The sequence below is a fragment of the Trachemys scripta genome, chromosome 14 (genome assembly GCF_013100865.1).
Source record: "Trachemys scripta elegans isolate TJP31775 chromosome 14, CAS_Tse_1.0, whole genome shotgun sequence".
Lineage (NCBI taxonomy): Eukaryota > Metazoa > Chordata > Testudines > Emydidae > Trachemys > Trachemys scripta.
In genome coordinates this window covers 19576475-19602704 of record NC_048311.1, presented here as the reverse complement: position 1 = coordinate 19602704, position 26230 = coordinate 19576475, and the positions used below count along the sequence as shown (strand labels likewise).

The 26230-nt window shown below is 49.2% G+C and overlaps 1 protein-coding gene across 3 annotated transcripts in view; it reads right to left on the bottom strand.

Annotated features, from left to right (window-relative positions):
- The window catches only part of EVPL (envoplakin), a 59821-nt gene that overhangs the window by 31659 nt on the left and 1932 nt on the right, over positions 1 to 26230 (bottom strand). The window contains exons 2-3 of one of the 3 annotated variants that reach the window (XM_034790555.1): positions 25537 to 25869; positions 222 to 321 (exon numbers count right to left, since the gene is read on the bottom strand). In XM_034790555.1, the coding sequence (XP_034646446.1) occupies positions 222 to 321; positions 25537 to 25622 (186 nt within the window). In that variant the 5' untranslated portion in view covers positions 25623 to 25869. Of the gene's footprint in view, positions 1 to 221; positions 1846 to 9071; positions 9751 to 25536; positions 25870 to 26230 lie in introns of those variants that run through there. The other 2 variants (XM_034790556.1, XM_034790554.1) reach the window with 2 other exon arrangements.

Genomic DNA, 26230 nt, shown 5'->3' with positions numbered 1-26230 from the left:
TTTTATCTGTAAGTGATCCAGGCTCAAGTCATCCATGAAGGCATTGCCTAGATGCCATGACTGATGCATAATGCAAGCACCTGCACAATTGTCATTGGTACCGCATTTTGTGGCATTTCGCTGGCTCGCTACACATGGCCAAATGCTGATGTCCTTACTTCCCCACCAGCACCTTTGTCTCATGCCCACATTGCCACCCCCTGCTCTTTGCCCAGCATTACCTGCTTGAGCTTGGACTGTGTTTCCAGAATGTCCTTTTCCACCTGGTCGGCATTCTTCTGCATGCGGGAGACGAGCATGGCCAGTTCATTGGCCGAGGACCTGAAGGGAAGTAGAAACAGGCAGATGGATAAAAGCAAACCACACTCGCAGAGGTGGGTCTCACTCACTACCTGGAGCCCTTCTAAATAGCCACATGGATGTTGGTTCATCAGGCCCGTTACCATCTGGTTCTCGCAGGCGCCAGGAAACTGAGGTCTACAAGACAGCAAAGGGGAGTGGTCCATGCAGTCCCAGGTTTAGTTCAACATTGCGCACGAACAGTCTTGTTCCATTTTCCTCCTCCGCTGTCTCTTTTGAGGGCTTTTTGCACTCAAAGTGCTGCTGGTGTGTTTTACAGCAGCTCTTGGTGCGGTGAGATTCAGACTCTCGGAATCAGAGAGTTAACAATGCCATAAATTTGCTCTGTTGGGACAAGCAAGGCCCCTGCCATTTCCCTGGATTCTTGCTAGGGCAGTTGCAATCTCCTACACATGTCACATCACCAGTTGTGGTAATGCCACCTTTTGGATCCTTGTGCACCATTCTCCGCTGCATCACTCCAGCTGATGGAACCCAGCTGTTTTCAGTGCAGTTCCACCGGTGTATAACTGGAGTCGTGCAGTAGTGAACCTGGTCCCTTGTGTCTATAGCCAGACCTCCCTGCTGGGCTTCCTTCAGATTGTTGCACATGATAAGCAGATTTCACTGCCATCCGATTTCCATTACTTTCACGTTCCCTATCCCATAACATTTAATGTGAACTCCCTGAGAATGCATTCAGGCATTGTTGCCTTTGCATTATACAGCGCCCTCACATGGTACTGTATGGTACCCATCCAGGCAGAGCTGGCTCTGCTGCCCTTGGCAAGCCAATAAATATCTGTCCCTCCCAGCCCTGCAGCCATCCACAGTTACTGAATATTTTGCTGCTTCTGATAGTTTCTGCCCTAGGTGAACACCTGCTTCACCTCCAGGGTAGAGATGGTGCCACCGACAGGCAGAGAGCTGCACCATGAATACGCAGATATGCACTTACAGAAACATACAAGATTCACATGTCAGACATACAAACACAAGCTTTGTTCAGAGACACACATGCATCTTTGTGCACTTATGTACTACTAGCTGTACACACACAGGGCCAAAATTGGCAGTGATGTGAATGGTCAATTATATGTCAGCTTACTGGTCAGAAAATAGGACTCCAGTACCCTAAGCAGCAGTGATCTGGCACTCAGTGGGTGCTGAAAATGAACTTAACTTTCACTCAAAGAAATGGAATGGTTGGTGTAGTTGGAAAAACAACTAAGAGGACTGCACAAGTCAAATTAGGGGGCTGCTTCTTAAGGGCTGGGGACAGCGCAATCTGCATAAAGCCTTGTATAGGGGTGAGGGTGGGGAGACATACACAAATGAGGAGCATGGGGAAAGTTCAGCCCTATAGGTGTAAGTTACCTTTCTTGGCTAGTTACATCTGTTTACTGGCTAACTTACACCCAACATGTAATACACCTCACCAATGAATCTGGACCAAAAACGTGTCTAGTTGGCAGCCGGTATCAAGCGGAGTGCCCCAAGGGTCGGTCCTGGGGCCGGTTTTGTTCAATATCTTCATTAATGATCTAGAGGATGGTGTGGACTGCACCCTCAGTAAGTTTGCAGATGACACTAAACTGGGAGGATTGGTAGATACGTTGGAGGGTAGGGATAGGATACAGAGGGACCTAGACAAATTAGAGGATTGGGCCAAAAGAAATCTGATGAGGTTCAACAAGGACAAGTGCAGAGTCCTGCACTTAGGACGGAAGAATCCCATGCACTGCTACAGACTAGGGACCGAGTGGCTAGGCAGCAGTTCTTCAGAAAAGGACCTATGGGTTACAGCGGACGAGAAGCTGGCTATGAGCAGGGCTGGCTCTGGCTTTTTGGCCGCCCCAAGCAAAAAAAAAAACCTGCGACGTGGCCGGAGCGCGGGTGCAGGGGGACCGGCTGGGGGGGGGGGGGGGAGAGAAAAGGGGGCGGCCAGGGCTACAGCAGGGGCGCTGCCACGCAGCCCCTCCCGCTGCGCCGCCTCCTGCCGCGAGGGCTCCGCTCCAGTCGGCGGGGAGGGAAGGAAGAGGAGTGCCCTGCAGGGCGCTCTGGTTCTCCACACCGCCGCCCCCTACAGGGCAGCCGGAGCGGAACAAGAACAAAAAAACCCCAAAACAAACAAAAAAAAGTGGCCGTGCCGCCCTAGGATTGGGCAGAATGCCGCCTCCAACAATCTGCCACCCCAAGCACCAGCTTGCTCAGCTGGTGCCTGGAGCCGGCCCTGGCTATGAGTCAACAATGGGCCCTTGTTGCCAAGAAAGCTAACGGCATTTTGGGCGGTATAAGTAGGGGCATTGTCAGCAGATCGAGGGACGTGATCATTCACTCTCTATTCGACATTGGTGAGGCCTCATCTAGAGTATTGTCTCTAGTTTTGGGCTCCACACTACAAGAAGGATGTGGAAAAATTGGAAAGAGGCCAGCGGAGGACAACAAAAATGATTGAGGGGCTTTGATAGCTGCTTTCAACTAATTGAAAGGGGGTTCCAAAGAGGATGGAGCTCGGCTGTTCTCAGTGGTGGCAGATGACAGAACAAGGAGTAATGGTCTCAAGTTGCAGTGGGGGAGGTTTAGGTTGGATATTAGGAAAAACTTTTTCACTAGGAGGGTGGTGAAGCACTGGAATGGGTTACCTAGGGAGGTGGTGGAATCTCCTTCTTTAGAGATTTTTAAGGTCAGGCTTGACAAAGCCCTGGCTGGGATGATTTAGTTGGGGATTGGTCCTGCTTTGAGCAGGAGGTTGGACTAGATGACCTCCTGAGGTCCCTTTCAACCCTGATATTCTATGATTCTTTTGTGGGAGTTGTACCTGCTTACACCAGAGCTGCATTCGGCCCAAAGGTGACACAAAAACATAATAGAAACATACTTCCAGGTAACTAGATTCATTCAGACGTGCACCCACGCCAATACACAGGAACATACATTGCTGCAGTCAGAGATGTGGATCTGTCTGAGAAGCACATGCAATAACATGCATTAGACACCTACACACATACAGCGACAGATACGCACTCACACAATCAGCCAGAGGCACACACTCATTCATATGCTCAGACACGCCTGTCATTACTTAAACTATAAATCAATGAATACAGGATTAGAACAAGAACGCTGCCTGGGAGGGGCCCCACACTTTCATTTAAGTGCTCCACAGAGCTACAGCTATGTGGCCACTCCAAGATGCCTTTCTAGCTCATGCTCAATTCACACCAACTTTCTCATTTCTCACTCAATCTGTTTGCTTCACCCCTTCTTTTTATTTCTCAAGAGTGTGGCATAGTCCACGGTTTTCAGCATCGTCCTGAGAATCAGCAGCTGCTGATTCCCTCAGTGGTTTTGGGCAAGAGTCATGGCACCTCACAGCCTCAGTTTCCCCTTCTGTAAAAGGGGGAAAATCAGCCTGAGCTGGCCTACCAGGGGATTGTGAAGACTGTGTGTGCAAAGCTCTTGGAAAGCTGTAAAGTGGTGTTATTCTCTGTGTAGATCAGCCCTGCTTCCCAGGTGGGAAGTGCACTTTGTCACGCGGATCTCACCACCATGTGATACACACGTACACAGAGAATACATGCACAGCGTGTCTGTGGTAGTGAGATTCGCAGGATAAATTGCAGAACCCTGGGATAAATTGTGGAAGGTGCAGCCGTGGGCCTGTCCTGTGCACCTGGCTAGACAGTAAGGGTTGAGGGGGACTTTAAAGGAGCAACCAGCCAGGAGCCTGTCCCTGTTTCCTGCTTAGTCAGTGCATGTACCTGCCAGGCTGTTTTTTCATTTTTTAGTCCATTACACGAGATCCTCACTCTTCACTGACACCCCTGGCAGCTCCCCTTCTCTGGAATGAGGAGGAGCTCTGAGAGCAAACACTTGAGCACCACCCAGGATTCCTGCCCTGGCTCTCTGCTCAGGGAGGGGACCATGACTCACTGCCTTGCTTCATGCCGAGACAGCGCAGTGAATGAATTCACTTGTTCCAAGTTCCGCTTTTGCATTTCTGAGCCAGCTGATATGGGCAGGGGAAAGTCACCACTGTCCTGAATAATAGCCCTCAAGATGGGCCTGGACTAAGCTCCCACAGCTGAACAGCCTTGAGGTTTGGGAGAGTCTGGATTTGGATCCAGAATTTGTACTGACCCCTGTCTCGATACAATGGGCCAAACCAACACCATATGCCTGAATGCCACCCCACTATCCCAAACTAGAGAGAAGTTCCCATCCAGATTTGAAGTTTACCTTTCATTAGAAGCTATAATTTGCTCATGGACTGTGAGGGCTGGCCAAATCACTGGGACATTTTATTCTCGGGGTCATGGAGTATTATTTCCTTGTGTGCATTCAGGAAAACAGGAGAGGAGAAATCCAAAAGCCATCCTTCCTTAGGGGGACCACCAAGCCAGAATAATGGAAATTAGAGACCCAGCCATTCATCTAGTCCAACTGCCCCCCCGCCCCCATATAGCAGAACTATTCCCTACAGTGTACGTGAAAGGACTTTGTACAGTCTTCAGTTTAATGTCCCAAAGCCAAGGGCCTTGGGGCTCAGCCTCGCCTGTGCCAGCTCTAGACTGCTTCTGCAGTTGATGGCATTTGAGGCCCGGAATCAGGTGGTAGATGGGAGATCACCTGATCTTCAGAGAAGAGGTGCTGCATCTCATGAGAGAGACCTCCTGCTCAATCATAGGAACACAAATTTGCAGGGAATAGGAAGACTACAGCAGGGGATTTGGAGTGAGAGAGGACCTGGGAAGGGGGCTCTCCACCACAGCCAGAGAGAAAGGGCTGGCTGGAGTCACTTGCCCTGAGGAGCAGGGGCAGACAGATGTCTTAAGGGGAAGAGGCTTTAGGCAACACCAGGCAGCAGGACCTGGCTTTTGGAAAGGAACTATTGAGCCCAATAAGGGGCTGCATGAACTATAGAGTCTGGGTAGACACTGATCTGTTATTTTAACAGCACAAAACCCAGTACTTGTAGGATATGGGCTGTGATCGGGGACCCCAAGAAAGGGACATTGAAGCAGTGGATAGGCCTGACATCAGGGCAGATAATCCCCTGCTATGCAGCCCTTCCCTTGACAGACCGTTCTACTAAACTATTACATCTTACAGAAAGGCAATGCCAATTCCGCTCCATCCGTGGTGATTACCCCTTTCAGATCCCAGGACGTTATATTGCTACACACTCCTGGCTGACTGATTCGCTGCATAACTCAGCCTTTCCCCAGAAGTCAGTCCCTCCAGCCCCTCTGACAGTTCCGGGTGCTCTCTTCTCCCCTGCTTCCATTTTGTCAATATCTTCTGACTACAGATGAAGCCTGGAGGATTGACTATCCTGGGGGCAGTCTTGCCCCCCCCATATAGAGCCTAGCATTTATGGTCCACGTGGAGGGAAGTCTGGAAGCGAGGGTCCTCATGTTGAAGAGCTAAGGCATGGACTGTTTGAGCCTGGAGAGACATGACTTGGACTAACGAATGGAGCAGGATATTAGGAGGCAGGAACCTAAGAGTGTAGTCCTGGACAAGTCATTTAATCTCATGTGGTTGGAGTCTAACTTAATTTACTCAGGTGCAACCATGTTGATTGCAATAGGGATGCACCAGTGTTCCTGTTGGCAGAGGTTTATTTCCTCATCAGTGAGAGGGGATACTAATATTCCCCCCTCACATGGGATGGCAAGGATTAATGCTTTCAAAGGATCAAGCACTATTCTAATTATTCTTTGGTTTATGCCCTAGGACACATCCCTTCGGCTAAGGAGGCCAATTGTCCCGATGGGATAGTGTCTTTTTCTTTCTAGCACAAACATGATCATTTCCCCGCTCTTCCTTTAATCTGCCCTGCTGCACTTTAATAGGGCTACAAGCACCATTCCTATTTCCCTCCCCCAAATTCTCCTATTAATTCCCCCTAACACTGGGCCATTTTTCTTGTAGTCCCAAGTGAAAGCTTCTGCTAATCTGCTTCATTCTGAATCAGGATCAAAGGAAGGGATGGACGCTGGAGAGCTCCCAAGCCTGCTCAGTGCTTAGCATCTTGGTATGAATAGGAGCCTCTCATCCATCTAATTCTCCTGCACACTGCATAGGCCTCTGCCTGCTGCATCCTGCTACAATTGATAGCCCAATCCTGCAAACCCTCCATAGGTTCTGCCTTAGTACCATACCATTCTTCTTGTTCAAATGTGGCTACTCCAGAGAGGCAGAGGAACAGGATACCCAGGAAATCAAGTCTGTTAACACCCAGGACACGTTGGTAGATACCTGAAAAACCTACCAATTCCCCGCACCCATGGCAGCAAGCTCTACCAGACCAGATTCAATTCTACCTCCTTCTGTGTTTGAATGTGGTTGGTCGCATATACAGCACCAGGCCTCCCCTGGATGCTCTGAGTGGGCTAAGCACAGGGTTGGGAACCAGGAGCCACTTAACTCTCACCGGGACATAGGACAAGCAATTTGACCTCTCTCCCTTTGTTTCTTCATCTCAGACAGAGGGACGATACTGACCAACGCCACAGGCTGAGGCTGGATTAGTTAACGTTTGTAAAACACTTTGGAGGTGCCAGGCATTATTATGTATCAATAGGCTGGTGCCCCTAAATAAACCCCTGAGCTGCCTGGCTTGATATTCTGAGGAGGAGAGAGACCGTCCTGAGAATGGCTGCATGCCCCGCCACCCCACTCAGCACAGGAGGCAGGGCAGAGTCCTTGGCGTGACTCGTTACCTCAGCAGAGTTGCAGCTGGGCACCGTGTGGCCCAGAGTTTCTTACCGGGGAATATAGGAGCAATCTCAAAATGAGACTTAAAATAGGTCTGGAAAAGCTTTAACAGCAGAAGTGCCCAGCTGACAGGTATTGTTTAAATCACATTTCAGAGGTTTCACTAGAGCCTGGTCTGGCCAACATGGGACAAAGCCAAGGCCAAATTGCTTCATAAACAGGTTGAGAAAAAAAGACCGTAGAAATTTAGGCTACAATACTCAAGCTGGGGGCCTCTGGGTAGGGATCTCACTGCAGAGCTAAGCCCCAAAGGAACCTGAGCTACAGAGGGGCTGAGAGTCTGCAGCCTCCATTGTCTTCACTATTAGCTGTGGGCGCTTGGCCCCTCAGAGACTCAGGGCCAGTCTACACTGGCAACGTTAAAGCCCTGCTGCGGCAGCGCTTTAACACGGCTTGTGTAGTCACGGCAGAGTGCTGGGAGAGAGCTCTCTCAGCGCTCAAAAAACCCCACCTCCACGAGGGGCACAGCTCTGAGTGCTGGTGCACTGGCACTTTACAGCGCTGCAACTGTCTCGCTCAGGGGGGTGTTTTTTTCACACCCCCAAGCAAGAAAGTTGCAGCACTGTAAAGTGCCAGTGTAGACAAGCCCTTGAGCGGTTGCGGTTGGTGCCGAGCGATGGAGCAGGGGGCTAATGTGAGACAGCACATTTGCAAATGTAGGATTTAGTTAAGTGCCTGTTTCTTTAACCTGGTTATAGGAGATTTGGGGCCCATACACACTGGCCAGCTGAATCAGGGTATAACCAAATTTAACAGCTGCTTTAAACACTGTAGTTATGGGCATGCAGATGGGACAACCTGCTAACCTTGGCTCTCAGCGCCCCCACTCTGCAGATCAGTTTTTCTGGTCAGGCCCCTTCTTGGGCAAACTTTGTGCTTTGTGCTTCCTCCCCTACGGCCAGGCTGGGAGCGGTGTTTAAAACGAATCCCAGCATCTGGAATAGGATTCTGAGAAAACATGACAGAGAGGGAGGAGAGTGGCAAATAACCCTGAGGTGGGGTCTGCCGTATGAGTAGGAGAAACTGCTCTCTTTACAAGGCCTCCATATCAAGGATGCCCAGGGAAGCCTGTCCCTATCAAGAGCCCTCTGACTTCCAGCTTAAAGACCCCGGAGGGACGTTTCTTTGCCTCTATGTCTCAACTCTCACATCACACTGATAGATGAGTACCACAACACCACTCTTCAGAGTGAAACAGCCTCTTACAGCCCCCAGGACCTAATCCATGTGTGGTCCGCCAAGAAGCAACCTCTGCCACCCTATTACATGCCTGTAGCCAGGATGAATTTACAGCCCAGCCCATCCACCTCCTGTTTCATTCCACCAAGAGCAGGGGAACTCTGAGCTTAGTGCCAGCTGGACCCTTTGGTTTGGGTTCCTTTCCTGAAGGTTTTAACGTTCTCTTCTAGGTCCATCTCAGAACGTAAGGCAGCATCACCCCAGCACCCGCCACCTACCGATTGGGATATACAGTCTGGAGACACTGAAAATGCTACACTGAGCTATTAACAGTCCAGCTAAACCTTGATAAGCTGAAGTTCGTCTGCCTGAGAACATCTCTTGGAAACAGGCAACAACCATGTCCAGATGCTGCCTCTTGCACTACAGCCTTCCATCCGCTTACCTGAATTAAGGTCATGCCTCCCCAGTCCAGGTGACTAATCACTGCAATATCTCGTATCTAGAGCTTTACAAACTAGATGGTATTCAGACAGGAACCACGCAGCTACCTCTGGGGTGGAGTGCCAGGGAGAGGAGATTTTGGTTGTCTCTGGGCAATTCCCAAAGAGAACCTTGGTTGTTCAGGTCTCAGCAGGAAGATCTTCCCTCTGCGCTATTCTGCACATCCTCGTTTATTCAGAGACCACCTCTTCCCTGGATACCTTTTCTCCCATCCGTGCTCTAACCCCATCAGAGCTCGGAGAGGATCCAGGAGTCACACTTACTTGGTTTGCTTGATTGGAGGCGGTTTGCTTGGGGAGCCCTTGCCCACTCCCTTGAACATCTTGGCAGGAATTTAGTTCCCTTCCTGGCGTCCACAAAGCTTTTCAGGGCACAGCCTCTCTGCTCTAGTCTGCTGAGATGGAATGACAGGCTCCAGCTGGGAAGGGCTGATGCAGGTTAAAAGAGCAGTTTCTGGGTGGCTCCTCCCCAAGCAACCAGTGATCCAGAAGCAGGGATGGAGCCTGGTTTTAAAAATGACTAGAAAAACCAGTTTGTGGAAAGAGCAGAGCCCTGGAGGGAGAGCTGGCGACCCCGCCCTGCTTTTCAGAGGAATGTTCTTCTACACACGCTGTCTGGCACGGTCAGACACGGGTTTCTCTTCGGTAGAGGGGAAGAATCCTGCCTCATCATTAGCTTAAAACAGGATGAATCCAGCCACTCCGGTACAGTTGATTAAATGTCAGTTCTAAGCTTGTAATTATCTTCCCTACCAATTAGTAACATCATCTATTGAAAGGAGGAAAGGGAAAGCAACTTCCCAGTTAGGTAGCAATACCGGTGCCTTTGGACCTTTCAATCACGTAGTTCAATTACATAAGGAAAAGGAAGCAGGAGGTTCTGAGTTGTGTTCCCAGCTCTACCAGACTCACTAGGTGAACTTAGACAAGCAATCCAGCCTCTCAAAATGGAGGTAATGCTCCTGCTTTCTCTCACAGGTACAGCTAGGGTGACCGGACAGCAAGTGTGAAAAATCAGGACGGGGTTGGGGGGTAATAGGAGCCTATATAAGAAAAAGACCCCAAAATCGGGACTGTCCCTATAAAATCGGGACATCTGGTCACCCTAGGTACAGCAGCCATACTACTTATCAAGGCAAGACCAGAGGGGAATATATAGACCAAGCCTCCCTTTTAAAGGACCGTCACCCACAATGTGTTATGTACGCTACAAAATCATACGTTTCTATCACAGCATCTGATCCTTTACTTCATTGCTGGAAAACATACTCTCCTCTGATCAGCTGCTTCTTAATAACGATCATGGGGCACACAGCACCAGGTAAATAGCACCCCTTAAAACCAGAACGGGTGGCAACCCCAACTCTGAGGAGTGTTGAGAAGCTGGAGTCAGTGTTTCTGAAGCACCATAAGTAAAACAGACAGGCACGGTAGCCACGTGTAATACAATTTAAAACCTGGCTCCTGCTAAGCCAGTTAATAAAATGGATGGGGCAGCAGGTGTGGATGTGGGATTACAATGGTTCCAAAAGTTGTTTTTTTTTTTAAATGATGTTCACTGCTAGGTCAAAGAAGGTTATAGATTGGTTTAGGAGGAGCATAGGATGCAATTCTGATCCCACTGAAGTCAATGAGACTTTTGCCATTGACTTCAACAGGGCCAGGATTTCCCCCCTGGTTCTTAGACAGAGCTAGGGTAAATTGGCCTTGGTAACATAACATCCTTCCTTGAGCAACAGAGTATACTGTGGAGGCTCTGTACTCCCCAAAAGACTCTGCACAGGGGTACAGAAGGCCCCAGCTTTTTATAATTTGTATTACAATGGCACCTAGGGGTCCCCCTGCAGATAAAAATCCCTTTTAGAGGTAGTGATGCCTAGTGAATAGAGCCCTGGACTGGGACTTGGGAGAGCTGCGTTCTAGTCCCATTTCTGCCACTTGGCTGCTGGGTGACCTTGGACAAGTCATGTCACCTCTCTGTGCCTCAGTTTCCCCATCTGTAAAATGGGGCTAATGATACTGACCTCCTTTGTAAAGTGCTTTGAGACCTGTGGATGATAAGATATTATTGGGCCAGGTGCTGCACAAACATCTAGTAAGAGCCAATCCCTGATCTGAGAAGCTTACAGTCTAAATTGTGTGTCTTAAAAATGGAAGGAAATCTAAAAATCCACCCAAAGGGGAGATTTTTAAGGCATTTAGGGCCTGATTCTCCCATCTTGGACCTTGTGCTGTCAATTGCTCAAAGAGGGTGCAAAGCATGCTCGGTCCCATGTGATTCCATTTTGCACCCACTTTCCACAGGTATCTTGGGTTAAAATTTATACAAGTCAGTGGAGACTCAGGCCCCTTGCTATTCAAGGGGTAAAACTAGGAGGAATGAGGGAAAATATGTACTACCAAAAATACTTTTTGAAAGTTGTACAGGCACAGAGGGGGCAGAAATACAAAAATAATAGTCAGGTAGCTGGACATGCTTTCCTGGGCTGCTCCCCTCCCAGAATATTTTCACCTCTAATCAGTCAGTCACATGACAGTTGGGAGTGCAGAGGTAGAAATTCCTGATCTGCTGGCCTTTAAGTTACTAAAATGTTTCTGTGTCTCTCCACAACACACTCAACAAAACGCCCCTGCACTTTTTCTTCCCAGCTGGATCCAATCTTGGATTGAGCCCTCTTTTAAAGTAAGCCTCTTGACAAGAGAATGGCCCTATAAACACCTTTCCGCTCCAGCGGCGGGAAGCGCCTGTCCCATGCACTGCGTGTGGGGAGAAAGAGAAACAGGGCTAATCTCAGAATTGGTGCAAAGAATTACAAGCATCTCAGCCGAGCGCTCTTTGCCAGCTAGGTTAGGGTGTGGCACTGATCGGAGAGAACAGCAAACCATGCTCTAGTGTGCAGTTCCTGGAGTCGTTTTCAGCGGCAAGAATAGGGACCTGGCCATGTGCTGAAGGGTTAGCCAGAGAGTGGTGCTGCCTTTGAGCTAGGGGGCAACTGGTAAAGATATTGATGTAATGTTTTGGTTAACAAACAAGACTTCCGCTTGTACTGCTTGAAAGAGGAAGCCCTTCCCTTTGTGAGCCCCAGTGAGTGCTGAGTATTAATACAGCAGGTTTAAGACAAACAAAAGGAAGTATTTCTTCACACAGTGCACAGTCAACCTGTGGAACTCTTTGCCAGAGGATGTTGTGAAGGCCAAGAACATAACAGGTTCAAAAAAGAACTAGATAAGTTCATGGAGGATCAATGGCTATTAGCCAGGATGGGCAGGGATGGTGTCCCTAGCCTCTGTTTGCCAGAAGCAGGAATGGGCCACAGGGGATTGATCACTTGATGATTGCCTGTTCTGTTCAGTCCCTCTGAAGCACCTGGCACTGGCCACTGTCGGACGACAGGACATGGGGCTAGATGGACCATTGGTCTGACGCAGTATGGCCATCCTTATGTACAAATCCTGGGGCTGGATTCTGTATGAACAGCCACTACACAGGCGTTTGGAAAGAGTTAAAGACGAAAAAAGGTGATTGGGGCCTCTGGAAGCCACCGCAATACACATGGTTACAAAGAACTTCTCACTAGGGTATTATTTTGCCGTCTGTAGTGAAGGATTGCTAAGCACTTAGCCTCCATTCAGCCTCACGTCGTCCCCGGGAGGTTTGTATTACCCTCAGTCTCAGCTGTGAAAAGTGAAGTGCCGAGAGGTTAAAGGGTACACGGTACTGTCTGTGCCCAGGCCTGCGTCGGAGCAACTTGCTCCCTGGCACAGCAAGCCAGTGCATGGGGAAGAGGGCCATGCCTCCTCTTCCTCACGCCCTGTGGGTGATTTACACCACTGGGAGCACATGAAAGGACGGGCCTGAAATTGTTCCTTGGCCTTGAGTGGCGCACACCTGAAAAGAGGGAGGTTCCTGCTTTGCCCTCTGCCCACCTCTGGTATGGGTCAGTCTGTCTCTTGCTAATACTGAATTCCCACTGAACCCCATAGAGACTCCAACTACTCGCAAAGGACGGTATGGCTCAGTCAGAGCAAAGGTTGGTAGAACCAGGCCCTTAGACCCAGCTCCTCAAAAGGTATGTAGGGCCCTAACTCCTATTGATTTCCATATCATCTATATCTATCTTTGAGGATTTGATGAGTTCCCCACAGTGAATCGGTGATGGAACCAGGGATAAAGCAAGACCCCCCCTCCCCAATCTACCCACCACTATTTTCCTCTTAATTATGCCCCCTTCTGCCGTACTTACCCTTCTCTTCAGGGCTAGATAAATATTTCTTTCCTTTGGCTAGTATCCCTCATCTGCTGCAGGGAGCGGTAGGAGACCTGGAGGAGAAAGGTGGCAGCAGTTCTTTTCATGAGAGATCTTTAGTCTTTGGCCTTCTCACCTGTGGCTGATGCAGCAGTTTCCCTGTTCTGTGAAATCTAGTTTTGACTTTGGTAAAATTGCAGGTATATTTAGTGGTTATGGAAGCAAAGGACTGAGAGCAGAGGGAAGATCCAGGTCTGCAGTATTGGGAACGGTCTTTTTAATTGGTTTAGCTTCTCCCACAGGAAGTCTGGGGGAGGGAGGTTGCAGCAGTCCCTGTCCTGGTAGATGGAGGCAGCTGGAACCTCATGACAGAATACAGAGGATCTCATTCAAGCACCTAGGGCGCAGCGTGATTACTGATCAGCACCTTATATCACTGTGCCAAAGCACCTCAGGTCCTGACCTGTATCAACCAGTGCTGATGAAGTTGTAGGCCTTTCTGGGCAGCTGCGGTGGTTTTGTAATACTGCCATAGACCAGACAGGGACAAGGAATTGTTAATGCACATTTTTATGCTCTTGTAAGGCCTAGAAGTCCAGTCCACATTGGGATCCTATTCTGGTAGATGCCATGCAAACAGAAGGTGACAAGGTCCTTATTTAGGAAGGAAACACAAGCTTGTTTTTTGGCTTATGAGCCAAGCAGATCTTGGAGATCACAGGAGAATTACCCCCTTGCCCAGGGCTGACTCTGGCTTTCTGGCCTCCCCAAGCAAAAAAAAAACACAAAAAAAACCCCACACTACTCCTGCATGGCCAGAGCCAGGGTGCAGGGGGACTCCCTGCGCTGCAGATGTGCCCCGGCTAGTGGGGGGAGGGGGGGGAAAGGGGGGGGGGAGAAGGGGGGCGGCCAGGGCTTCAGCGGGGCACTGCCACGCGGCCCCTCCCACTGTGCCCCATGCTGGGAGGGCTCCGCACCACTCTGGTCGGCTGGGAGGGAAGGACGTGGGCTGCCCTGCCAGGCTTGCTGCAGGGCGCTCCTGTCCTCCGCGCCACTGTCCCCTACAGGGCGGCCGGAGCAGAACACCCCCCTCCCCCCCAAAAAAAGCAGCCGTGCGGCCCTAGGATTGGGCGGAATGCTGCCTCCTACAAGCTGCCGCCCCGGCTGGTGCCTGGAGCCGGCCCTGCCCTTGCCACCGAAGTGCACAGGGGGTGTCTAAAATCAATCAAGGGAAGCTGCTGTACATAATAGCTGAGTGCCTTGATTGCACATAAGGGCTGAGGGCCTGGGTTCTCCTGGCCCTGTTTTTATGGTTACACCTCCACCATGACAGAGCCACACCCCCAGGATGCCTTCCAGCTGCAGGTGTACCAGTGCATTCCGGAAGGGCTGAAGCCCAGTTCAGGGAGGGGGAGATTATTTCCAAGGCTGTGGGTGGGGTTAGGACAACTGGCTGAACTGGTATAGCTGTAGTACCTGTAACTTCCTGTGCAGTGGGCAGAAACCGTTGTAGGCTGCACCGGTTCAACAGGCCCTGACTTACCGTAACTCCGCACAAGTGTTGCAAACAGGCCTTGTAAACACACCAGCTCCACTGCTGGGCGTGGGCACAAGACAGCAGGCAGACACTGAGCTCCAAGTGCCTTCCAGCCAACGCTTTCCTGCAGCATCTTTTCCCCTCCTATAGACAGCGTGATAGCACTGTTGGGGATGTTTGACATCAGGCAGCAGAATCGGTTCAGGCGCAGAGGGCCCAGGGCCCAACCCTGCAAGGAGGTTTGGCATCAGAAAATGGCAATCAACTGGGAAGTGGGTGAACCTTTAATAAGTATAGCAGGGAGGGCACTGGTGGAGATAGACTCAGCCAATTGGTACCAGCATATCCTGCCCAAACATGCAAAGTCCTGCCATCTCTCGGTAGCAGTGTGATGGGGTGCCTGCCCCACACTGGGCTCTAAGGGGTTAAGAGAGCCCCTGAGGAGGCTGTCAATCAGAGAGGGGCTGGGAGAAGCAGCCAATCAGTGCTGGGCTGACCCATATAAGAAGGGCTGCAGAACAGAGCAGCTTCAGTCACTGGCTGCCTTGCAGGCTGAAGACAAACACCCTGGACAGAGCAGTGCTGCTGGCAGAGACCTGGGGAGCTAAAGGCAGCTCCTGGTGGGCTGCAGAGATCTGCAGGCTGAGGCCCTGAGGCAAGGGCAAAGAGGGTGCTGGGGCCGTGGGGAAGTGGCCCAGGGAAAGCTACTGAGGAGTCAGAGGGGGCGCTACAAGCAGTGGCCATCTACAGGGTCAGGGGGCGCTGCAAGCAGTGGCCATCTACAGGGTCACTGGGCCGGGACCCGGAGTAATGAGCAGGCCTGGGTCTCCTCCCCCCTCCCCCTTTACTACTGAGGAAGTAGCTGGACTAAGGAAATGTGAAACTCCCCTGGAAGGGGGGGGGAAGTACAGAGGAGGGCTGTGTCATGAAGAGGACACTGAAGTCCTGGGAATGACATGGGTCCCTGGAGCAGAAGTTACCGTGGCAAGATACCACCAGAACAGAGCACACTGGCTAGCAGAGCTGATCCCTGGGATATCCAGCAGGGGGTGCCGCAGTGGAGAGTCTCACACCATCACAGACACAAAACCAATCCCGGACTAGAGCGGGGAACAGCTCACTTCTATGGAGGGTTAGTTTGCTGGTTATATTGCAAGTTGCTTGGTATTCAGATCTGCTGAAACATTCCTAAAATAAGCACTGCACTGGCTCTTCCAGACCACGTTGATACCTCAGAGTTATCAGGGAACGTATTGGCTCTCTGAATTTGCTGGAATTGGTACTGGTGCCCTCAACCGGGAAGTGCCTGCAGAGGTTTTCTTAATGATGGAGCTATACTACTTGCATTTTTATTGGGCCTTCAAGGGTAATGAATCTTTAAGTGCTTTACACAGTTAGTGACATAAGCTACACCCAGCAATCTCCATTAGAACATAAGAATGGCCATACTGGGTCAGACCAAAGGTCCATTGATCTAGCCCAGTATCCTGTCTTCTGACAGTGGCCAAGGCCAGAGAATAGCAATAGTTAATACATCTAGGCCTGGTCTACACTAAGAGTTTAGGTCGAATTTAGCAGCGTTAAATCGAATTAAGCCTGGACACGTCCACACGACGAAGCCCTTTTCCCCCCCGATTTAAAGGGCCCTTTAAACCGGTTTCTTTACTCCACCTCCAACGAGGGGATTAGCGCTAAAATTGGCCTTTGCGGGTCAGATTTGGGGTAGTGGGGACGGAATTTAACGTTATTGGCCTCCGGGAGCTATCCCCCAGTGCTTCATTGTGACCGCTCTGGACAGCACTCTCAACTCAGATGCACTGACCCAGTAGACAGGAAAAGCCCCGCGAACTTTTGAATTTCATTTCCTGTTTGCCCAGCGTGGAGAGCACAGGTGACCACGCAGAGCTCCTCAGCACAGGTAACCATGATGGAGTCCCAGGATCGCAAAAAGAGCTCCAGCATGGACAGAACGGGAGGTATGGGATCTGCTCACCATATGGGGAGATGAATCAGTGCTAGCTGAACTCCGTAGCAGTAAATGAAATGGCAAAGTATTAGAAAAAGTCTCAAAGGCCATGAAGGACAGAGGCCATAACAGGGACGCACAGCAGTGCCGCGTAAAAATTAAGGAGCTAAGGCAAGCCTACCACAAAGCCAGAGAGGCAAACGGAAGGTCCAGGGCAGAGCCGCAAACATGCTGCTTCTACGCAGAGTTGCCTGCCATGCTAGGGGATGCAACCACCAGTACCCCAACCGTGTGCTTTGACTCCATCAATGGAGAATCACGCAACAGGGAAGTTGGTTCGGGGTACGAGGAAGAGGATGATGAAGACAATGAAGATAGCTCACAGCAAGAAACCGGTTTCCCCAACAGCCAGGATATGTTTATCACCCTGGACCTGGAACCAGTAACCCCTGAACTCACCCAAGGCGTGCTCCCAGACCCTGAGGGCACACAAGGGACCTCTGGTGAGTGTACCTTTGTAAATATTACACATGATTTAAAAGCAAGCGTGTTTAATGATTAATGATTAATTGGCCCTGGCAATCGCGGCCAGTACAGCTACTGGAAAAGTCTTAACATGTATGGGGATGGAGTGGAAATCCTCCAGGGACATCTCCAGAAAGCTCTCCTTCATGTACTCCCAAAGCCTTTGCAAAAGGTTTCTGGGGAGGGCTGCCTTATCCTGTCCGCCACGGTAGGACACTTTACCACGCCAAGCCAGTAGCACGTAGTCTGGAATCATTGCATAACAAAGCATGGGAGCGTATAGTCCCGGTGTTTGCTGGCATGCAGACAACATCCATTCCTTATCTCTCTTTGTTATCCTCAGGAGAGTGATATTCACGGTCACCTGGCTGAAATGGGGTGATTTTATTAATGGGACATTCAGAGGTGCCTGTTCCTGCTCGGCTGAACAAAAATGTTCCCCGCTGTTAGCCACGTGGTAGGGGGGTGGGGTGAAGTGATCATCCCAGAGAATTGTGTGTGGGGGTGGGGTGGGGTGGGGGGTAGTTGGGTTTGTGCTGCATGTTAACCTGGAAACTGCAGCCCCTCCTTTTACATTGCTCGAAGGGGGGAGGGGAGGGTGGTTAGTTTACAGGGAAGTAGAGTGAACCGGGGAGGGTGGGGGCAGAGGGTTCATCAATGAGAAACAAACAGAAGTTTCATACCGTAGGCTGGCCAGTCACAAAACTAGTTTTCAAAGCTTCTCTGATGCGCACCGGGCCCTGCTCTACTCTTCTAACCGCCCTGGTGTCTGGCTGTGTGTAATCAGCAGTCAGGCGATTTGCCTCAACCTCCCACCCCACCATAAATGTCTCCCCCTTACTCTCAGATATTGTGAAGCGCACAGCAAGCAGCAACAACAATTGGAATATTGGCTTCGCTGAGGTCTATCCGAGTCAGTGAACTCCGCCAGCACTTTTAAACATCCAAATGCACATTCCACCACCATTCGGCACTTGCTCAGCCTATAATTGAACAGGTCCTGACTACTGTCCAGGCTGCCTGTGTACGGCTTCATGAGCCATGGCATTAAGGGGTAGGCTGGGTCCCCAAGGATAACGATAGGCATTTCAACATCCCCAACGGTTATTTTCTGGTCCGGGAAGAAAGTCCCTTCCTCCAGCTTTTGAAACAGACCAGAGTTCCTGAAAACGTGAGCATCATGTACCTTTCCCGGCCATCCCACGTTGATGTTAGTGAAACGTCCCTTGTGATCCACCAGGGCTTGCAGCAGCATTGAAAAGTACCCCTTGCGGTTTATGTACTCGGTAGCTTGGTGCTGCGGTGACAAGATAGACGGAACCCATATCCCTATTGCCCCACCACAGTTTGGGAAACGTGCAGGTCATAGTGGATGGCTTTGCTGCAATGGGATTCCCAGAGTCACTACCCTTGATATCAGCAGGTCTTTGATTGTGTTGGCTGCTTGGATCACAGCAGCCCCCACAGTAGATTTGCCCACTCCAAATTGATTCCCAACTGACCGGTAGCTGTCTGGCGTTGCAAGCTTCCACACAGCTATCACCACTCGCTTCTCAACTGTGAGGGCTGCTCTCATCCTGGTATTCTGGCGCTTCAGGGCAGGGGAAAACGAGTCAAAGTTCCATGAAAGTGCCTTTACGCATGCAAAAGTTTCGCAGCACTGGGAATCGTCCCACATCTGCAACACGATACGGTCCCACCAGTCTGTGCTTCTTTCCCGGGCCTAGAATCAGCATTCCATGGCATGAACCTGCCCCAGTAACATCACTCTCGTCGCCGCGCTGCAATCGCCTCCTTGCCTGGTTTTGCTTTGGCATGTTCTGGCTCTGCATATATTCCAGGACAATGCGCGTGGTGTTCATAGTGCTCATAATTGCTGCCGTGATCTGAGCGGGCTCCATGATCCCAGTGCTATGGCGTCTGGGCTGAAAAAAAGGCGCAAAACTATTGTCTGACGGAGGGAGGGAGGGGCGAGTGACAACATGGCTTACAGGTACAGGGAATTAAAATCAACAAAGGTGGCTGTGCATCAGGGAGAAACACAAACAACCGTCACACAGAATGCCCCCCCCCCCAAAGATTGAACTCAAAACCCTGGGTTTAGCAGGCCGTTGATTTCATGGAGGGAGGGGGAAGCAAATGAATACAGAACAAATCTGGTCCATCTATTTTTTAGATCTTAAGCTGGCAGCAGATGGTGCAGCATGACTGATAGCCATCGGCATCTTCTGGGTGCTTGGCAGAAGATGCTGTACAACTGCTAGCCATCATCGTCAAGACGGTTCAATAGGACTGCTGGCAGGACTGAGTCTCCAGGAGACAAAACGTGTCTGCCCAGATGCCTCTGATCGAACTCACTGAGGAATTAGACGACGATGGATACCAGTCGTAATATACCATCTACTGCCAAAAGGCAAGGAGCTGCTGCTGTATAGCAATGCAGTACCACGTCCGCCGGCACCCAGATGACATATGGTGATGGTGAGCTGAGCTGAGCTGAGCGGGCTCCATGCTTGCCGTGGTATGCTGTCTGCACAGGTAACCCAGGTAAAAAGGCGTGAATCGATTGTCTGCCATTGCTCTGACGGAGGGGGAGGGGCCTGACGACATGTACCCAGAACCCCCCGCAACACTGTTTTTGCATCAGGCATTGGGATCTCAACCCAGAATTCCAATGGGCGGTGGAGACTGCGGGAACTGTGGGATAAGCTACCCACAGTGCAACGCTCCGGAAGTCGACGCTAGCCTTGGTACTGTGGACGCGGTCCGCCGACTTAATGCACTTAGAGCATTTTATGTGGGGACACAATCGACTGTATAAAACCAATTTCTATAAAACCGCTTCTATAAATTCGACCTAATTTTGTAGTGTAGACATACCCCTAGTGTTCTGCGTACACACAGCAGAGCTAGCCAGGAAATCTTATTCCTGTCCCCATGAGCGTTCAAGACTGACTTTCTTCCCCATCCTAGATTTTAAACCAAAAGTTGAAATCTCAGACATTTTGGTGACCAGATAATTTGACTCGCATTGAGTAGCATCTTACTCCATGAGCAGTCTCAATGACTTCAGTAGGACTCTTCATAGAATTAAGGGCTACTCACCAGGAGTAAGGTAACCGCTTCTAGTCCTTTCACCCCAAAGGGGCAGGGGGTGGTTCAGGAGTTCAGTGCATCCCAGGGACAGCAGCACAGGTGCTGGGAAAAAGAGCTGACAAAGCAGAACCGGCCAACGGTTGTTGGGGAAAAATGAGGTGATTGGAGTAGTGAACCTGACCAGCCACTATAGCACCAGGGCATGGTCCTCCTCCCCACATTGCAAATCAGAAGCAACGCCAGCGAGGGCAATGGAGTTACCCCGGCAGAGGCTGATGCAATCAGACCTGTTGTCTAATCTACAGGACACCTGTTTACAACGGGGACACTTTTCAAAAAGCACTGGAGTGACTGAGGCGCTAGAATCCTGCTGAATTTCTATGACACTTGGGCTAAAACTCTCAAAAGCTCCCAAATCACCCAGGTGCTTGTGTCCCCATTTCTGCCAGCTTTGCAAAGTTAAACAGATGCCAACCCTGGAGCACAGCATCTGCCTGCCGTGCCTGTCATTTCTCCTCCCTTTTTGTCCCCGCGGTGCTGTTTTTATTCAGCCCAACAGGAACCCTTACAAACTAGCTCTAAAAACAGCCAATCTATTAAAATTGCTGCGCCAGTAAGAAAACAGGACACCTATTCTTTTTCTCAGTCCTGCCATCATTATGCAATTTAAAGTCTCCAAATGCTCAAGTCATTTCTTTCCCCCCCCTTTAATGACTAGAAAGTCCAGAAACAGCAGCCCTACGGGACAAAGACTAGGAGATTGAAGGATTGATTTATTCAGTGCTCTGAGCAGCATGAAAGTGACTGAGTGCAGTGCTTTGATTTTTCTCAAGCTAATTAAATGCTGGACTGAGGACACAGCAGAGTTTTACATGGTTGCAAGACAGACCTCCAGGGATGGATTCAGCCTGGAAATTGAACTAGCTGTCTTCAAAGACAGTAGTTCCTCTGGTGAAGTTCAATGTCTCAGTACAATTAATTGAAGATAAAGGCAGACTTGGAAGACTGAACTTCCCGCCACCTCTAGCTGCACTTTGCAGGCCCAATCTAACCCCCAAGCAAGGCTTCTACTGACTTCAATGGAGCTTGACCCTACACAGCAATGAAATCAAGCTTTATTGCAAGCTGGATCAAACTCTTGAACCCTGAAGAGTCTTTTCCAAACTCCAAAAGAAGCAGAATCCATTCAAGCAGTGTTTTTTTAAGGCCCTGTGGCTCATGCGCTGGGCGCTTCGCTTGTCGGTATTGGCTGCAGATGGGGCTTCTGTTGGGTGTGCCCTTGCATCCCTCCCCCTTTCAAAAAATGATTTGAGTCTGACAGACTGGCCGGCACTGCAGGTTATGACAAGAGAACAGGATTCAGCCAGCCTCAGATCCTCCCTTTCTAAACTTGCACTTGAAAAGACAAGGTATAAAAACAAAACCAACAAAGCCGTCTGTGGATGCAGAGTGTGTGACACTAGATACACACTGGCTATAGCTCTTTTAGTCCAAAACCTGTTCAGTGGAACCACCAAATCCTGCTTCTTCACACAACAAAATTCTTTCCAAACACCCCATCTATCAGTCGCACAATTCAGCCTTTTAGGCAGCCTACCTCTAATGCCTATAGGCATCAGAGCTCTTCCACATTCTTTTCCCAGCACATCTCATGCACCCCCTGCCGTTTACTCATTACAGCTTCCCTCACTCTTCTCCCATCCTAAGCCGTTGAGCCTGTAGCCAGGACATCCACCTGAATTCTCCATAGCTCCTTGTGCCATAGCCTGATTATTATTCCCCCATCAGATTGCAAGAAGCCACACTCTTTTCCCCTCAGTTAGGAGGCTGCAGTAGTACTGAATGAATCCAGTAATATGTTCTACATCTACAGTAGCTTGCAGCAAAGGATCTCAAAACACTTTGGAAAACTTGCCCCTATTTAAATAGTGTTAGATGGTGCCTCTTGGCTTGGCATTAGTTGACCAGCTTGCTTATGTGAACTGTCCCATGAACTTGGTAAAGAGATCTGCTCCAATCAAGGTGTGACCTAAGCCAATTAACCATACAACGGGAGAGAGAGAATTAAACCTTTAGGCCAGGTGTCCATGCATGCCTCAAGCCGGTTAGTGCAACATTCCTGTGCAATGGAAGGCAAATGAAGTAAAACAAAAATGAAAAGTGCACTTCAAAGGAGGAAGTTGGCATTAGGATTATTCTGAGACAGTCTATGAAATCAATATCCTTTCGTAGACCCAGTGCTTTCTGATAACAGACAAAAGCTAGGTATTACTATTTATCAAGCGCTTTTCATCAGGAGATCTCAAAGCACTTTACAAAGGTCAGTAGCATTAGCTCCATTTTAAAAATGGGGAAACTGAGGCATAGAGGGGGGACGTGACTTGCCCAAGGTCACCAAGCAGGTCAGTGGCAGAGAGATGAATAGAAGCCAGGTCTCAAATCTCAGTCTGTTGTGCTGTCCACTAGGACACACTGCCTTCTCCATAGAGGAGGCTGGCCTAAGCATTCTTTGAGGATGTTATGTCAAGCCTGGAGATAGGCCAAGAAGGAATAAACCAGCCTGCAGCCAGTTCCACGCTGTGGAAAGACGAACAGTAGATTAATCAGGTACTGACATATGACCATCAGAAAGCAAGATGTATTCTCACCCTGAGGTAGATTTTGCTGCAAAGACAACAGAAATACAGGAGCTACTGGGTAGCCCTGTTGCTTTGCCCAATCATGACACACACACACACACACACGGCAGTTCTGGAAATGTGGCTCCATGGAGTAACCCAGTGGGGATCAGCCTTTCCCAAAAGAAATATGGGCCTGACTTGAATAGTTTACAGCCTAATACAAAGGGCAGCAGTTTAAGGAAGGGAGGGCATGGTGCTATCATGGCTAAACAGGCCCCTGTTAAGGATGGTTTTGAAGTTAGAGTGTAAAATGTATATAACAAACATGACAGATCGAAGTGCAGAGACAATGGCACCACATGTTCCTTCGTGACAATCAATGGTAACTATGGTAACAAGCCCATCATTGAATGCAGTCCAGTGTCAGTTAATTCCTTGCCTCTGTGGCCCTCCACCTGCTCCCCTCCCTCCTCACTGCCTGGGAGAACTGCCAATGGACAAACGTGTGAGAGCAGGTGGCTCTCACTGGCCCTCAGAGGCAGCAGAGGGAGGGTTAATTACATCCATGTGCACACTGGGCTCAGGGGCTGGAGTCCAAAAGTGGTTTAATGGGAGGCGAAGTTAGTGAGTATTTACTGAGATTTGTTAACTTTTAACAGCTGAGTTCCTGTGGGCACAGATAATACAGAGGAAAAAAATACTCCCATGGGTGTCTCCCTCAGGGCTCCTTCTCCATTTCCTGCACTGCTCGGCACAGGTCAGAGAAGGATGACTAACGTGACATTTTTAACACTTAAACTCAGGATGCCTAGAGTTAATAACATGAGTCACACAGAGATGCATGTCCTGTACATGTGCACTTCCAGTGCCTTTCATCCGAGACCCTCCAAGTGCTTTCCAAACAGTGGAACCTAAGGAGGAACTCCGTAGCCTTCCCATTTTCCAAATGGGGAAATGGAGGGACAATGAGGTTCAGGGCTTGATTTTTAATGGCTGCTGCTGAAGTGCTAATGATTGCATCATATCTCAATGGCAGAGAAATAGACAGTAATTCATCCCCGGCCTCCCAGAACTGGCGTTCAGTCACCCTCACCCCAGAGTTCACTTGTTTCTGGTTAATTCATGGCTTTGCCTGAAAATTAAGCCCCCTGATCACCCTCTTCTCAGAGCAGAATGCAAACATTCAAGACATACACATCTACCCTTAGTACATCATCTCCTAGGCTTTAAATAGTCACCACCACCAATGGGTATCTGCTTCCCAGATTGACCATGGGGTTGGGAGCCAGGAGCCCCTGAGTTCTAATTCTCACTGTTTGGCCCTGGGCAAGTGACAGTCTGTCTCAGTTTCATCATCTATACAAGGATACCTCTACCTGCCCTGCAAGGAGAACTATGAGTATGCTTATCTGCAAAGTGAGTCATCCTCTCAGTGACTATTCTCAACATGGGTGTCTAAATGTGGATTGTGACCATGAATTCTATTGTCTAGAGACCACAGGACATTCTTTGAAAACAGAAATATACCTTTTATAGTATGATGCAACCTTAAATCAGTGGAATTGGAGCAAATTGGATACAACTCCCATCAGAGGAATTGGTGTTATACCAAAAGACTCTTGCACAGTTTGCAACAAATATTGAATTTGCAACCTGCCCTTCTGTTCTTAAGATCCATTTCTGGATTATAGCGAATTATGTCAATCCCGCAAGAGAAAGCAGGGACTTAAAAAAAACTTTCACCCTGGTTTACATGACCAGCAAAGGACCAATTTACACAAGTTTGGAGAAACATTTAGGAGCACGGTAGAGAAGGACAGGCAAGACTACCAGCCCCATAACAGTCAAACTGATACTGCACTTGAGCTTTAATATCATTGGTATCTGAAATGCCACAAAGAGGGTAGGGAGATTGGAGCATTGATTCTACACTGGTGAAGAACCAAGACATCGCTATTTTGACTACAAGCACTATGGGTCTTTTTTCTGGCTGTGTAGAGCATCTAGCCCAATGCGGTCCTGGTCCATGACAATGGCTTCTAGATGGTACCGCAATATTAATAGCTAGTAATCAGCCAACAATTGGGATAGCTTTGCATCAGGACAGGAAAGCGGAACACAAAAATCTCTATTGGAGGCAGGCACACTTAAAGAAAACAAAACAAAAAACACACGCAATGTTTTGCTGAACCTGTTCTTAGTCCAATGACAAACATGAAAGGAGAGGTTTGTGGACGGGAGAGGCTGTATCACAAACCTGTTCCACATTACCTCTCCCTCTGCATATTTTCTACTGTTTTGGTTCTAGGTGAGGCAGCAAAGAAAAACAATTTGCAGAGGAGACTTTGAACTAGGGTTGGCTGGAAAACAAGAATTCTCTTTCATGAAAAGCTTTGAGGCTTTGACATTTGAGCACCAGACTTTTTTTTTGGTGAAACACCCAACAATAGCCAATAGGCTCTGCCTGATTCGAGACATGAACCTGGGTCTTTCATGTCCCATGTGGGTGGCCTAATCCCTGGGCTATTGGCTACTCTGGGGTGTGGGTTTGTGTCTCCCACTCCAGAAATTCCATCCTGGACCTGAAAAAATCTTCCTATGGAAAATTGTCAAAATAATGTTTCAATTTTTTATAAAAAAAATTAAAATCAGCATTTTCCAACAAAAGCATTTAGTAAAAAAAATCCCGAGCCAGCTCTATTTAGGGCCCGTGATTCTTTGCAAGAATTGTACAGACCTTTGCTGCCGGTGGTGTCCTTCCAGAGCAGAGTTCTCCATTGCCTCAGAAACAATTCTATTAGGCGGAGATAAGCTGCTCCACATGGAAATCTGACTGTAAATGGGGAGGGAAGGGTATAGATTGTTAGCAGGAGCAAGTTAAGGTAGTCCATTTATGAGCAGTAGTTGTCTCATGTCACAATTTCTAACCAGCCTTTCATCAGGTGGGCTGGAGTTGTGCTCCTGCAGTCAGCAATGCTCACTAGTACCAGCTCTATTTCCTCAATAGAGCACAATGAGAGGGAGGGGAAGAGACTAATCATTTCAAACAGCCACTGACTGTTCCATGCAGCTGAAACAAAGCACAAGGGAAAGAGGAAGTGAAGTACATCGCACACAAAGCAGCAGTCTAGAATTCCTTTGGAGGAACAATTGTTCTCCCATTCCCTCCAGTAATTTTAAGTATCATTGCTGCAGGAACCCGCAGGCTTTTATTGCAGCATTTGCCTCCCCAATCAGAAGGGCCCTCACCATTCAAGCATGGTTAACTCTCCCAACAGACCTTGACAAACAATACACATGTTGGATCAACTGCTGGGGATCAGAAACATAGGCAAGTAGCTCTGTTGCACCATCAGATCTCTTTTCAGCTGTAGGTGAAATGTGACAGGGTTCTCTGCATTCTTGGAGAGCAGAAGTACAGAAGTTGAACC